Source organism: Tyto alba, unplaced genomic scaffold (genome assembly GCF_018691265.1).
Source record: "Tyto alba isolate M040663 unplaced genomic scaffold, T.alba_DEE_v4.0 Super-Scaffold_38, whole genome shotgun sequence".
Lineage (NCBI taxonomy): Eukaryota > Metazoa > Chordata > Aves > Strigiformes > Tytonidae > Tyto > Tyto alba.
Window position 1 is genome coordinate 29840545 of NW_024881313.1, and position 15668 is coordinate 29856212.

A 15668-nucleotide genomic window follows, 5' to 3' on the forward strand; every position below is an offset into this window, starting at 1 on the left:
ACTATTTTGACCAGTTTAAATGGTACATGGTACAATATAGTCTTATATTTAACACCAGTTACCTATAAATATATATTGTACCTTGTTTTATGAATAGGTATTGATTAGCTGACTTTATTGTTCAACAGACAGCATCAGGTCCTGCTAAATTCCTTACTGGTGGTAAAATCCTATAATATGTTTGAAGGCTACTCTATTTCCTCAGCTGTTTCACAGACATTTTAGCTCTCATCCCTCTATTAGCAAATCCCTAATAGCCTAGTAGTCTACACGCATCCACTGGTATGCAAATACAAGTCCTGAGGATGAGGAATCCTCAGGAAGTTCAAGAGCAAAGGTGGTTTAACCAGGTGTTTAAGGAAGCACTGCACCCCATTCAGAGGCCAGAATCTTATTGTGCTAGTCTCTAAACAAACAGTATTTATCAATTTATCTAGTACATCTGTAATAAGTACCTATTAGGCTTTTATGCAAGCAAAGTGACCTCTAGTATCATTGCTTTTCATTTGGGAATGTATTACTTGCTAATAAATTAGGATTTTTTACTGCTTAAGACATCAACAAAAGCAAGCAACTTTAACATTAACTATAACACACTTAGCAAGCTTTTCTGAAGCACCAATAAATAACGTTTGTATAGCACATTCCTGAAGCATTTCCTCATATGGCCTACCACAGAGAACTATCAAATCTTCCAACAGTACATGTAACAGCACTGCAAGTACCCAGTCCTATCATCTTGAAACACTAAAACAGTCTCAAAATAGTCAGCAGATATTACTCAAGGACAGGAAAATAACAAATCACTGTCTTGTAAGAAGATCACCCTCATTCTTGCTCATTCCTCAGCAGTCATGCATAGAGGACTAGCACGCTCTCCCCACAGAGGTTTGAAGCAAAGGCCTCCAGAACAAGCCCCTCACAAGACAAGCTACTAGTCTTAGCCCCAAGACTTAAAAATTCTATGACATAAAGTGATCCCAATCTCTTCTCAAGTGTATAACATGCAATACTACTTAACTTCTCCTTATTTGACACATACTAGTTCTGGCTTGCAATTATTGGATTTTGTAGAAGTAAGCTCTTTTTTTAAGACACTATCACCACATTCACAGTATTTCTCCCGTGACCATACCAACACTCTCAAGCATTTCAGTTCATACAAGAGACCCCATCCTTTAAACAACCTTTAAATTTAAAACAGACTTTAAATTTAAAAGAAAGATGGTAGAACAGCATGCCTACATTGGAAAGACAGTCTCACCTTAGAAAGTTACCTTTAGATTTAACATGATAAACCTAGTTTAGGGAGAAATGTACACATAATCAACTGGCATTTAAAAACAAACAAACAAAAAAAAAACTAGGTGACCTCTACCTTCAATTCTAATATTTGGTGTAGGCACCTTTTCTTAAAATAATTGCCCAACACACAAAGCTCCATTTAAAATTATTACAAGAAGTTAGGACTGACACACGACACACAAGATCTTATCTAATGTAAACTACCCATTAGAAAACACACTTGAGCATTCTTGAGGTTACCAGCCTGCTTTCAAAAATATCACATAAGAAACATCAACAGCAGCCTTGCTTGGAAAACAGTTTCAGAAATTTCCTTAAGGAGAACGATACTGCTGTGATGTTGCAAAATGGGTGCCTGAACAATAGACATTTGTATGATTTCAAGGTGTACTCAATAACACTGAATCACTTCAAAGAAGCTGTTCCACCAGTTCTTTATATAACTTCCACAAATTACTGTTATAGAAAGCACACTTTAAAACGTTGTAATGAAACAATCTCTAACAAGCTGAAAGATGTAACAAGAGGAATATAAACACACGTAGAAGTTTCTCTTTTCTCACAAACACCAAGATGTCCTTGAACAACAGTTCAAGGCTTAACCTGAAAAAGTTTTCCTTGTCTTTGCATCAGCAAAATCTTTTTATTTAATTTCCTTCTACAACTGAAGCCTAACATCTACTCCACCTCTGACTATACTAAGCATGTTAATTCTTCCTTCAAATTTGTTTTCACCAGTTTTAGCTCAGGAAAAGAGAAATACTGCAAATGGCTCTTTACAGACATAACTTTTACCCATCTGGGACAGTTCCAAGTCATCCTCCAGCTGCCAAATGCCACATCTACCCCATCCCACCACAGACAGCATTTCCCTCCCTCGTGCAGCTGTGCCCCACTTCAGGGGAATCTGGGTTTTTGATTTTTACTCCATTCATACGTGTGTCAGAGGATCTGAACTCAATCTATAAACTAAGGAGGTACTACACTTGGCTTGTCCTTAGGATATGCTGTAGCACACCAACAAAGTTAGCGAGCAGTCTCCTCAGCAAGCACCCTCAGTTTCACTGTCTGCAGACCTGGAACCATCCCCACAGCGAGCGTTAAAAAAAAAAAAAAAAAAAAAAAAAAAAGAGGAGAACAGGAAAAAGGACCTATTTTCGGTTATTTCGGTTTTTAAGAAAGAACGTACAAGTCATTTCACGCGGAAATAAACCGGCACAGGACGGGCTGGGAGTGGGTGCCGATGCAGGAGTCCCGCTTTACGCCACGGGCCTGGCGAGGCGGCAGCACCGCGCAGGCAGTGCCCGCTGCCCCGCGCTTCCCCCCACACCTCCGCCCCGGCCCTTCCCTCTCCCCGCGGCCCCCGCCGGGCCGGGCCGCGCCGCGCCGGGCCCGCTGCCCCTCGGGGGAGCCGCTGCCGGCGGCGGCGGTGGGGGGGGGGGGGGGGGGGGTCTCGCCGGGCGGGAAGATGGCGGAGGGTCTGCGCCCCGCTAAGGGGAGCGGGGCTGGGGCGGGGGGGTGCGCCGCGGTCCCCCGCACTCACCTGTCAGCCACAGCCGGGGCTGCAGACGGCGGGGGGAAGGAGGAGGAGGAGGAGGAGGAGGAGGAGGAGGAGGAGGAGGAGGAAGGCGGGAGGGGCAGCAGCAAGCAGCCCGGCGCCGCGCTCCGGCAGCGACGCGCCTCTCCGCCGGGCAGCCCTGGCGGCGACATCCGGCGGCGGGCGGAAGCGGCGCCCGGCCCCCGCTCGCAGCGATGGCGCCGGGCCCGGGCGGACCGCTCGGCCCCTGTGGGGTGGGACAGGGTCAGCGCGGGCAGATCGGTACCTGAGCGCCCCGGCCGGTGCCCACAGCCCTGCCTGTGCGGCCACGGAGGCGGGCCCGCCACCCGCGGCAAACCGGTGGTGCGGCCGCGGGCAAATGGCGGCTGTAGCATCCCCCGCGCTCCCCGGGTCGGCCTGCAGCCTCCCGCGCGTCAGCTTAATCCTGACATTTAAAAGGCCGAGGTGCGTCTCATCCTGACGGGTGGACCACTGTGGACCGACAAGCGAGGTGAAACTTCACCGAAGCACCGCTGGAAGTTCGGACTTTTTAATATAGAATGGCTGGGGAGTAACCGAATCCGGGCTTTTCCTACTGCATATGCAGACGATATGGCAGAAACACTGAATCAAAGCTAACCACTACATTCTGCAAGTAGGCTGTTCACTTTGAAGCTTACAACGCATAATTGAAATGTGATTAATTCCTTTCCTGATTAACACTTAGAGGAAACCTTCACCTAAAATTCATTGTAGCAGATTGCATAAGTCAAAAGAGGCCTTTGCCTAATTATTTTCTGTCATCCTTTAGATTATCTAGCTGCCTCAGAAGAGGTCTGTGAAAAGGCCAGAATAATATGTGCCTCCAAGTGAGGGCTGAAAATACTACATTTTCTTTTCATGTGCTTCCCAGCTTCCTCTTCTTTTCTGCTTCCTTCTGTGCAGTCACGTTTTTAATTGCAGCTCTGTTAACACTGACAAAAATAGTTTTACCTATTTACTAGCATCTTTTTCATCACTGGAGGTCATTCTGCAAGATAACCAGCCTAACTAGTTTGAGAATTTACCATAATTTTAGCCTATTCCCTTCTTCAAAGCCACCAAAAGGAGAAAGGAAGGGAGCAAAATGAATAGCAGAATGGCTTTAAGAAGAGGAAAAGGGGGGAGGCAGAACAAGCAAAAGATGGGCAAGAGGTAGAACAGAGTAGCCTGGGAAGAAGCCTGAACACAACCTGACCAAATGCCACTGTTGGATGCTTTGTATTTTCTATGTAGTTGATGCAGTTATCTCAGCCTTCTGTCCTGGTTTTGGCTATTTTTTCTTCTTAGTAGCTAGAATAGTGCTGTGTTTTGGATTCAGTATGGGATTTGGTATGAGAATGTTGATACTGATGTTTTTAATTGTCACTAAGAAATCAAGGACTTTTCAACTTTCCATGTCCTGCCTATACGCAGGTGCATGAGAAGCCAGCAGCGAGCACGGCCAGAGCACCGGACCCACATTTGCCAATGGAATATTCCATATCATGTAACGTCATGCTCAGTATATAGATGAGGGTTGATTGGGAAGCTCACTCTCACTTCTGGGATTGCAGTTTCAGGATTCTCCCTCCTCTGGGATGACTACGCAGGAACAGGCTGGGCATTGGTCGGTGGGTGGTGAGCAATCACATTGTACATCACCATTTGTATATTCTATTATTACTATCATTGTTATTTTATTTAAATTATGAAATTGTTTTTATCTCAACCTACTAGTCTCCTTATCTTTACACCTCCAATTCTCTTCTCCATCCCCCAGGACTGGGAGGGTGAGCGGGCGGCTGTGTGGTGTTTGGCTGCCAGCCGGCTTTAAACCACAACACCATCTTAGCCAAGTCACACCTCATGTCCTCAGCTGTTCAGTTCCTAAGTAAACATTTTTTTAAGCCTCATTATTCCTATCAAAATTACTTCATCCTAATATAACTCTATTGTACCATAACCATTTTAGCTACAAGTATGAAGGAAGAAAAATGTTCAGTGAGAGCACAAGGACCCACATTTGAGATTTCCCTGGAAAAACATGCGGCAACTTTCTTACCCTCTGGAGCAGCTCACTCTCTAGCAGCAGGGGCCAATACAGAGATGATCATTTTTTTTCCTAAAGAAATGCAAAATACTGCAATAAGGAGACAGGGGCTTAAAAAACTTTTTCCTTGATACAGGGTGACTCTGACCTAAAAATTAACAGGCCTTGTATGGATGCAGTAGCTTTTTCACAAGAAAAGAACAGCAAGTGGACTGTTGTCACTAGCCCTATCACTGGTTTGGTTTTGTCACGGCACTACAAGAGTAGCAGGCTCTATGTTATGTATAGGAGCAAGTGCAGAATTAAAGATGGCACGTTCTTTTCACAAACCACCTGTTTTAAAACAGACATATATAGCAATACAGGAGCCTAGGGAAACAGGGCAGTACTAGTTAGCATCTTATCAACAGCTAAGGAGTTTTTTAATAGGCATTACAGTAAACAGAGTGGCAAAAGTTAGGTTGTCCTGGACGTCACCTTCCACACCTACTTCTGCACCCGTGCCTGGACTTGAGAAGACAAGATACAAGGCTTAGGAAACCAGCAACAGAAAAGAATTATAGCTGAATCTCCCAAATTAAGATTTTTCCAAACCTGCAGATATAGCAGGGAAAGGCAGAGCCTCCTGTCCAGAGTTCAAAAGAAAGAAAAAAGAAAAGCAGATCTGAGGGAGAAAAGGACTCAAGGATTATTTCTTCCTTCATATAGGAAACCTAATAACTCCTTCCTAAACGAGAGGTTTCCTATATCATTAATCATCACCTTATGCTGTACAAAAACACTTGGAAACTGTCCATCATACCACTCTTTCCACAATGCTTGAGGTAGCAAAACTAAATGCAAATACATCCTACTTATATATTTAGCATACATGTATTACATTTTTACTACAAAGCCATCTGTCTTCTCTGAAGCAAGCTGAAGCCAACCCACTTTCCTGAAATAGGCCTTTTAAGAAAGAAGGGTCAAGTGAACAACAGCAGATTAGTTAGGACTGGGAGGTATTTACCTCCCAATTCAGATAAAACGCAGGCTGTTGTTTGTTCTGCACATAAGAGGATCACTTAGACAAATGTTTTCTGAAGAGCTATGACTCCAGGGCAGGAGTAGACTTCCAAGAGGGATTCTTCAGGGAGACCAGGAACAAGGATAGCTCTATAGCTGAGAAAGGTGTACTGGAATTCTTAAACATTAGAACAAATGAACCTTAAAAAGAGGCAGGTTGGATGTGGCAGGTGTGAAAAAAAAACCTTTTCCATGGCAAAGCTAAAAACTGAGGAGAGGCATGTCTCAAGAGTCTATGTGTTCTCAACAGGGGTCAGATTCCCCAGGTTTGTTCCGCATTTACCTCATCCTGTGGTTTACTGTCTTCTCATTTAACTTGCTGGAGAATTAAGATGCTTTTCTCCAGTTTGGTGGGGGTTGCACTTCCCTTAGTAGAGAGCAAAATTCTGTCAGTGATATGCAGCTGGTTGGATTTTCAGGTGAAATGAGAGACTTCTCATTGGTGACAAGAAACTGCTTTTCCCTTCTTAGCAGAGTGTTTGGAAACAGTCATCAGACTTCAGGAGATGTATAAATTAAATCAAGTCTCAACAGAACGTGTATGTCACTTCCTGCATGCTTCTGTTTATGTAGGGTGGAGTAAAAGTTCTGAGGTTTCAGTGAAATGCATACCATTACAAAAATTAGAATGTTTAGTTTTCAACAAAAATAGCTTCTTTGAAGGTACAGGGCAAGTCTGGAGGGAAGCCAGAGGAGAGGTGATACAGGTGACATAAATTACCTGATCCTGAAAGTGTCTCTAGTTAAAGACTTGGGAGGTGTCTCCTTTGTCTGTTTTATGAAAAGGGTTTATTTTGTCTCCCTCATCCTTTTTGGCCGCTTTTTATCCTCTCATTATCCACCAGGACTTGTTGTCAGACATGGTGCTCACCAGCATTGCTCCAGGTGATGTGCTTTGTTTGTCTGCACAAGACCAGAACTATGGTGGTTTCTGACAGTCAGGTTCTAGATTGCCTGTATAGAAGTTCTCAGTAGTTATTATTAGGAAAAAAAAAATCTTCTCTTTTCTCCATTATCTGTAGGGATATTTTTCTGGTAGCACCCTGCTCTGTAGCCTAAACATCACTGTGTACATCTGCCTACTGGTGTATGTCCTACATCGGCGGTGCCCCTTGTACAGAGCCCATCTCTGTGTTTTAGGGTAGAAGTTTCTATTCCAACAGAGCTTCACTCTCAGGAGGGTTGGTTGTTAACTCCGTTCTCTTCATACAAAGTGCTGGTTTGTATGTCCATCTCAGTAGTTAAGAGTATTTCTGATAGATGTGTAGCTTGTGCTTGGTTACATTAGCAGAATGATAGAAGAAAAATTTGACAGACTTCTTTCATCTAAAAAAAGTGATTGATATGGTGAAGGATGTTCTCATTATTTCTACAAAGCTCAATCTCCGTCTGCTGTGTTTTCATGCTAAACAGTGACTCCAGATAAAAAGTAATGTGTGTATATTCCAGTCCGGAGAGTGCATATTAATTATTATTAATATTTTTGTGATTAATATATTACAAATGTAATATTAATTATGAATAACACAACATAGTCATATTATGTTGTGGTTTTTATAGTTAAAGGAATATGCAGCAGCTGGCAAATTTTTTTTTTTTTACTTTTGGCCCTCTGATGGTTTCAAGCTCTGCACAGGGCAACCCCTGTAAGATACCCCCCTTGTAAGATATTAACTGTCAATTTGAACATTTCATTCTGCCAATGGTATCTCTAAATGAAAAGCCATCTGTCCTGTTCACAGGAAAAATCAAAATAAACCGGACTGAAATGGTGGAACATAAGCTGAGAGGCGATGCCTCCAAAACATGTGAAATGTCACTTGCAGGCTTTTATGGAATCTAATCATAAATCGAAATCTGTGGACAGCCAATAAACCAGCAAAAGAGGTCTTGCTCAGAAGGTACTCAACTGTGGTGAAGTTTCACCAGAGGCTAGTATTGAAGTTCCTGGGCCTTTACGCTGGCTACTTGCTTATCTAGAACCACCCTATCTGGGCAGTTCATCTTGCCTACACTTGATTCCTATCCAGAAACTGTCTGCTTCTTCCTCTGTCCCTTAAGAACTTAATGAGTTAGGCAATTTCAGAGCTTGACTAACAGAGCAACTGTTTTCTACAAACTGTAGCTGCCAGTGAAGGCGGGGAGACAATTGGGCCAGTGTTCCCCACCTCTGAGTGCCACAGGCTGCAGTCTGTATGGCACGCACCTAACTTCTTTAATTCAAGGAATACTACTTTGAAGCAAATTAAGAAGTCCAGGATTAAATGTGCTACAGACTGCCAAAAGCCCTGCAACTCTACAGTCTCCCCGTTAAGGCATCTGCCTGAAAGAAGCTCCCAGAACCGATCAGAAATTCAAACCAGGAAACGTTCACCACAAACACAAGTCACAGTTGTAGGAGCTGGCCCTCTGGTGCTCACGGGTGGGTGAAAAGACAAGCAGCACTGCTTAATGCTAGAAACACTCGAACCTCCGAAGAGAGGACGAAGGCGCCTTTCACCCTTGCGAGTTCCAGCAGCACTACGTACTAACACCACGCAGTTCGCTCCCCAGGTGAAGGCCTGGAGGCCGCTCTCCTGCCCTGCCCGCACCCAGCGCCCCAGCCTGGCGAGCCCGCCCGGCTGCCGAGCCCGCCCGGCTGCCTGCCCCGCCGCGGCCACCGGCCCTCGCTGCGGCCTCCGCGGCACCTGACAGCGGGAGCGGCCGCAGAACCCCCCGCCCAGCCCGCCAGAAATGGCTGTTCCCCGCTGGGCGGGGCCGCCGCCTGACGCGGCTCCCCCGCTCCCATTGGCTAAGATCGCCGCTATCCCCTCCCCGTATTGGTCCGCGCCTCCACCTAGCTGTGCTGCGGTTGGCTGCGCCCGACGCCTTTCCCCCCCCCGTCATCGTTAGTCCCGCCCCCCGGGCAGCCCGTGCCGCGGTGGGGCGATCGGGCGATGCGGTGACGTCGGTGCTCGGGGGCACTGCCATTGGCGGCGGCGGGGCGACGGGCGATGTGGCGCGTGCTGCGCCGGGCCGTGCCCGCGGCCCCGCGGGGGCGGTGCTGCCGCCGCCATCGCGCGTGGGGCCGCCGCCAGCCGCTCCTGTCCGCCGCCGGCTGCTGCGGGGGGAACGCCCGGGCCGAGAGGTGAGGGGAGGTGAGGTGAGGGGAGCGGAGCGGCGACCGGCCGCCCCCGCGGAGGGGAAGGGGCCTGCGGGGGGAGCGGAGCGGAGCGCACCCACGGCGGGCTGAGGCAGCGGGGCTGGGGCCGCCAGCACGGGGTCTGGGGGTGTTCTGGAACAGTCTCGGGCTGCGCGTCATGGCCAACGAAGCCTTGCTGCTTAGCTCTTATTGATGGGGGCGAAAAAAAAAAAAAAAAAACAAACCCCAAAATACTCGTACACATGGTGTCCGGCATTGTAAGTGTAACGCAGCGGCAACGCGCGGAACTGAGGGGCCGTGGGGTTTGGCGGGGTGGAATGTGCGGCTGGATTTCCTATACTGCCTGTCTAAGTGTTCGGTTTGGCGCGGCTGTCCTGCAGCAGCGTCTGCGTGGGCTGTCAGAGAAACAAGAAATCTCTGAAGCACCTACCGAACGTTGCATGTGATTCGTACTGTGGATATTAAATTTCAGAAATGTAAAAGCAGGTGAATCCCCCCCCCCCCCCCCCCAAATACAATCGGTGCGCAATTTACAGCATCTCGGAAAACCTAGCCAGTGGGTTATTTCTCACACTGCTCAGAACCTGAGAGATGTTAGTATTGCTGAATGACTCTCCCCTTTGTTGTTCTTGTCAGCAGAACGTGTGCTACCATCACAATGCCTGAGGTAAACACAGATCACCTGGACGAGCAGCAGGTGCAGCTCTTGGCAGAGATGTGCATCCTTATCGATGAAGATGATAAGAAGATTGGAGCAGATACCAAGAAAAACTGTCACTTGAATGAAAACATTGATAAAGGTGCGTCTTGCTTACCTTCTAATTGAACCATTAAGTTGATTGAGTATTTTCAGAAATTTGATGAAATTAAAGCCTGAATCTCAGGAGAGTGTGATCAAACCAGAGCAAGTACTTCCTCTCAGCTTACAATATCTAATTTTAAAATTATTGCAATATGGAGAAGCATGCAGTTGGAGGCAGTAGCAAAAGAGAGAGATCTGTGATTGTGGAGGTAAGCTGTATGTCTTGATAAATATTTTTGCATCATACATTGATGGTAAAATAGTATTGTTTTCCTACTTTAGATACCTGTTTCTGTGTAGCTTTTTCTGAAGTATGCCACTTGCTTCTTTTCTGAGTTCTTTTCAAGTAGAAGAGACTTTGATTTTTAAGTAGTTCACACACAGTTCTACTTCAGATACTACTAACAGGAAAGGTTTTGTTGTTGTTGTCATTCTAATTGATTGTGGGTTGTATTTGAGGTTGATCAGATTCATGAATTTCTCGTAGTAGTTTGTGACCTCCTTTTCTGTACTCAGGGGAAGCATCTTCCTGAAGAGTGAGGAATAACAAACTCAAAAGGTGTAGAAAACAGCGATTGTACTGGGTTTCAGGGAGCCTAATTTACATTGTACTTTTACAAGTCCTGAAGTGTCTTAAAATTTCTGAAAAACAGCATGAAATTTTGAGTCATCTCTTTTTGAAAGTAAATTTGTGGATGCTGAGCCCTCTTAAGAAGCTCACCCCAATGTGCATCTTCAGAATGGTGAACTGATGAGTTTAGAACATCTGTGTTGCACTGTCGTTCTTAGCACTTTTCTAGTTTCATAACATTTTGCATAAGCTGACATACAAACCTAAATAATAACTCTGAGTTTTTTATCAAATCCTTGTTTTCTAACATACATGGAATTTAAATTAGATTACCCAAAAATGAGGCCATTCTAAGCCCTTAAACTGTCTTCATATGTTTTTTCTGCTCTGTTCAATAGCTCTATGAGGTTTCTTTTTATTTTTAGGTTTACTGCACCGAGCCTTCAGTGTTTTCTTATTTAATACAGAAAATAAACTGTTGCTGCAGCAGAGGTCAAATGCAAAAATTACATTTCCAGGTCAGTACTGAAATACATTGTATTTATCTTAATCTTTTATTTAAATCAATATTGAAAAGAATATGCCAGTCTAATCCTGAAGTGTAACTCATTCTGAGGTTTTAGACTTTACTCCTTTGGAGAGGAGATACTTCTAGATACTTTAAAGAGTTCAAGATGTACTTATTTCACAGATGAAGTAAGATAATGGGAATGCTAGCTTATTGGTTGTCCCTGACGTGTTTGATCGTGTTTATGCAAGTGCATACTGTGTGTTGTTTACCTCCTCTGCTGCAAGACATGGTGGAGTTGAAGCAATTGCTCTGGTAGCTGTGGAGAGGGTTCTCATTCCACTGGTGAGGACACACAGGGGCTGTACAGCAGGGCCCCGCCACTTGGAAGCGGTTGCATTGTGCTTCAGTGAGATCTGCAGACTTTTATCTGTGCATGTCTTAACACCTTTTTAACTATAGAAGAAATGAGACACTGTGGCCAAACTATATAGTGCATGATTTTTGAAGACTCCTGAACTATTGCTAACAAACGCAAACGGAGAGGCATAAAAATAAGAAGTGGAATGAAAGCAAGCTAGCTTACACAGGACGTGTTGGAGGAAACATGTCTGCTTCAGACGTGTGGATGGAAAACAAATTCAAGTGTTTCTAACCCTCTTCAACTTGAGGAATAAAGACCTTTTTTTCCTTCCAAAGAAATCTTTACTTTAGAGATTGTTTTTTAATCTTTTCCTTGACTACTAACTAACCAAAATGCTCCAGTGTAGTTTGTAGGTAATCTGACTCTACTTTAGATGATTTTGAGCTAGACTTTTACACATAAAAGGTTGGCCAATCACATTTATTCTACATAACTGAGAAGTAATTATTAATATATTTTAAACAGAGTATAGAGGGTCTGTCCCTTAAAAACAAGCATAAACCTTTTATTTACTTCTACTTACTGTCAGCTGGTCTTGAAGCTCTGGGAATGTTTCCAATATTCTGTTGCATATAAACTCCCAAAAGTAATTGTAATTCGTGTTTGCAGGCTAAACAAGGACTTCATAAACTGGGTCTCTAAGTAGACGTTATCTTGGGTATGAGAGTGCATGTCTTAATGTGTATCAAACACTAAACTGCAAAGTAGAACTCAGTAGAGGCAAATCCTGGTGCAAAATATGTAAAGAAAAATAAGAGGTGAAAATCTCCTTCCTTTCTGACCCTTCTTTGCAAAAGAGAAACAAAGCTGTGATGTGTTCATAACTGTCCTATGTCTCTGGGGGTTTTTTGGTGTTTTGTTTTGTTTTGTGTTTTTTTCCCCAAATACTTTATACGTGTCAAAAATGTACTGATACAAACCTCTTGCAGATTGTTTTACCAACACTTGTTGCAGTCATCCTCTAAGCCATCCACTAGAACTGGAAGAAAATAATGCCATCGGTGTTCGGCGAGCCGCACAGAGACGACTGAAGGCAGAGTTAGGAATTCCCATGGAGCAGGTAAAGGAAGGCAGGAGAAACAAACAGTAGCTCTTGCAACTGTTTGCCAGTTTACAGACTTAACTGCGTCTGGCAGACAGGGTCAGCCTGAAACCTGAACACGAATTTACTCAGGCCAACCTGAGTTGGCAACCTGAGAGGGCAGAGTGCCGTCCACGTTCTGTACGAGTGGTGCACTTGGAGAGCCTCGCTGTGAGCCGCTGGCAGCGTGCATGTACAAGTCCCTCTGCAATCCCAAGCTCCCCAGGGGAAGCGGGGTAGCCCGGGCACTCAGTGTTTCTGTCAGAACAACCACCCAGCTTGCTTCTGGTGCCTTCCTTTTTGGTGGAAATTTGGGAGAGCACAGAGAGCAGGGGTGAAGCTGGCTGCATTATGCTCATGGTGAAAATCTCTTTCCACGTTTTGTACCGGGACACAGGAGCAGCAGTGTGCTGCTGGGAAGCACGATGGTTAGGTTGTTCCCAGCATTAATTACCTGGTCTGCAACTTGCACAGATCCCTGATAGATCAGGGTTCTGTGTGGTCTGTCAGTACACAGCTCTGACCTTGGTTTTAAGTAGCTGCCTTGGGAGGTAAAAGGCAAGTGTTTGTCAGTGCTTCGGTAAGTAAGCACTAAGGTTTGGCAAACATTATTTAAAACACTCTATAGAAGAAATCCCCTCAAAGTACCATAGGGTGACTGACTAGAGAAATGCTGTGCAATTCATGTCATCAATGTGCAATAAGAAATTTTTTTCATAGTAATTGTGACAAAGTATATTGCAATTGTACACTTGGGGGGAAAACTAATTTTTAAGGAAGAGGGTAATCGCTGATAATTCTGTAATGCCTAGCAGTGCAGCTGTGGTTTGGCACCGGTTCTGACGAGTGTTTTGGTTGTAGGTAACTCCAGAAGAAATCTCCTATCTGACACGAATTCACTACAAGGCCAAGTCTGATGGGATCTGGGGTGAACATGAGATAGACTATATCCTATTTGTACAGAAGGATGTAACGCTGAATCCTGACCCTAATGAGATCCAAAGCTACTGCTACGTGACACAGAAAGAACTGAAGCAGCTCTTGGACAAAGCCTCCAAGAATGAAATCAAGATTACTCCATGGTTTAAACTCATTGCAGAGAGCTTTCTTTTTAAGTGGTGGGATAACTTATCTAACTTGAACAAATTTGTTGATCATGAAAAAATACATCGAATGTAAATGGCTGGGGTAAAAGATGCTGGAGGCTAGCAATGATGTGCCATCTCATTAACACTGTGGTCACTCATGACTTGAGTGCAGAGAATTGGTCCACCTGGAGCACATTTAACAAATAACTTTATACCGAGGTGGTTATAGCGGTTGTTTTTTCTTCTCTCTTCCCCCCAGCCTTGTTCCTTTTGGGTGAGTTAAGCTCAATCTCACATAAAAATGGGTAATGGTAACAGAAGAAATCCCCTGGGTTCATCTTTCTCCACTACTTGGTGTGATATGAAAGATCCTCGGGCTGTGTGTGCCCCGTTTGCTCTTACTTCCTTGTGTAACTGCACACGCTGGCAGGGGAGTTTGGGGGCCTCCAGCCCAGCTCAGCCGATAGAACTGGTACGTTCCCAGCTATACATGACTACGCCTTCTAAAATAGTGATTACAAAAGAATTTGAGTTCTGCATTGATGTTGAGAAGATTAGTTGCCTGAGGAAACAATTTAATTAAAAGTAATTGGAATGATTTTAATTGCAGAAAGCAAATCTCTTCAGCTACTATTATATTTAACCTATAAGTAACCACGTAAATGTTAAGCAGTGAGACTGTCGGTGTGGACTGAGTTTCACTTTGAAGTGCTGCAGTATGTGTCACAGCTTTAGATAATAAACGTTAGGGGTTTGGCTTGGGGTTTTCTCCCCACCACCCTTTTCTGGTTAGTTGATGACCAAGTACTGGACATCTCCAAGTGAAAAATAATGGGTAATAATACCAACTATAAATGGTACCTATCTAATATAGCAAGTAGCCTGTCCAGATTTGGAGACGTACATTAATGGTTCTTTATCTTCTGAAAAACAAAGGTATTTTGATACAAGGGTTTTTTCCCTGCAACATCTACTTTAATAGTTTTTTCAAAGTCCTGAAAAACTCAAACCCCTTGAACTCCAAAACTGAAGACTGACAATTTACAAGCTTACTCCAACTCTTAATTTCAGTTAATCAGAAATTCTGCCAGAGTGCAAGAGCTGAGCTTTTTTGATTTTGCTAGTAACAAGAGTCAAATGGAAGGCTTTTTTAATAAATAATAATCAAGGGTATCCCAATGTGAATTAAAGTTCTGCTTCCCCAAAGGCTTGATTTCTTCTGTTAGCAGACTACTCAACCTTGATTTCTTAAGTTATCTTCTCCCAGGTGTCTTGGTGAAATAGGATGTTTTTCATACTCCTCCTTGCATGTAAACTGCAATGGTTGTAACTAGTCTGTGTCTGGTTTCGAGGTAAAACTGAGTTTTTCCAATCTCATCCCAGTTGTGACTGCAGCACTGAAGCTTCTCTCTGCCAGCACCTCTTAGGTTCAACACTTAAAGGTTTTAGAGCCAATTTGTTGTATGTTGACCCGACCTGATGTATTGTCTTGAAGCAAATAATAGGGGGTGAGGGAATAGCGATGCAGTGTAACAGCTCTGCTGAATTCAGTGCCATCAGCCACATTACCTAAGTAACACAATAGAGTACTTTGCAAATACTTAAAATACTTTTTAAAGAAAATATTATCTTAAGATTATGATTAAAATACGTAACCTAAAACCTTTGACCGTTGTTTTCTTTCCAGACTTTGAGCTACATGGAGAATAATCTCTGACATTACTACACTGTAAACAACATACCTAGTAAACGTCACTGAAGCAGTATGATGGGGGGTAGCAGGGCATAGATTTATTTTAACAAAGTTCTACTTTTCTAGTTCAAATGGCCATCTTGGAGCAATAGCTGACAAAGCTGATTCTGAAGTAGAAATAATGTGCATAAGGATGCTGAAAGCAAAGCTTTGCTAAACGGTTCTTCAACATCCCTTAAAAAATTTAAGTTTTTCTTGACATTGAACCTCTTTGCAGCATTACGGTATGTTTTTAATACCGAGTTTATTACACAAGGTTGATACGGGAACCAATGTGGATTTGCCCGTAACGTTCCAATATGCTAAAGTTGACATCAGAAC

General features: G+C 44.0%; 2 protein-coding genes across 8 annotated transcripts in view; one reads left to right on the forward strand and one right to left on the reverse strand.

Moving 5' to 3' along the window:
• Positions 1 to 2982, reverse strand: part of WDR37 (WD repeat domain 37) — a 48440-nt gene extending 45458 nt beyond the window's left edge. Inside the window, exon 1 of one of the 2 annotated variants that reach the window (XM_032982673.2) lies at positions 2849 to 2982. The gene's annotated coding sequence lies outside the window, so the exon portion shown is untranslated. The remainder of the gene's footprint in view (positions 1 to 2848) is intronic. The other variant, XM_032982675.2, reaches the window with a different exon arrangement.
• Positions 2983 to 8949: 5967 nt separating this feature from the next.
• IDI1 (isopentenyl-diphosphate delta isomerase 1) lies at positions 8950 to 15260 on the forward strand. 6 transcript variants are annotated; one of them, XM_042801835.1, is made up of 5 exons: positions 8950 to 9115; positions 9757 to 9920; positions 10919 to 11011; positions 12355 to 12485; positions 13368 to 15260. In XM_042801835.1, exons 2-5 carry the CDS (start codon positions 9779 to 9781, stop codon positions 13683 to 13685), a joined length of 684 nt encoding a protein of 227 aa, XP_042657769.1. In that variant the 5' UTR covers positions 8950 to 9115; positions 9757 to 9778; the 3' UTR covers positions 13686 to 15260. The 6 variants fall into 6 exon arrangements, with proteins under 6 accessions (XP_042657769.1, XP_042657765.1, XP_042657766.1 ...); XM_042801831.1 differs by having other exon boundaries at positions 8950 to 9105; XM_042801832.1 differs by having other exon boundaries at positions 8950 to 9105; positions 9760 to 9920.
• The last annotated feature ends 408 nt before the right edge of the window (positions 15261 to 15668 follow it).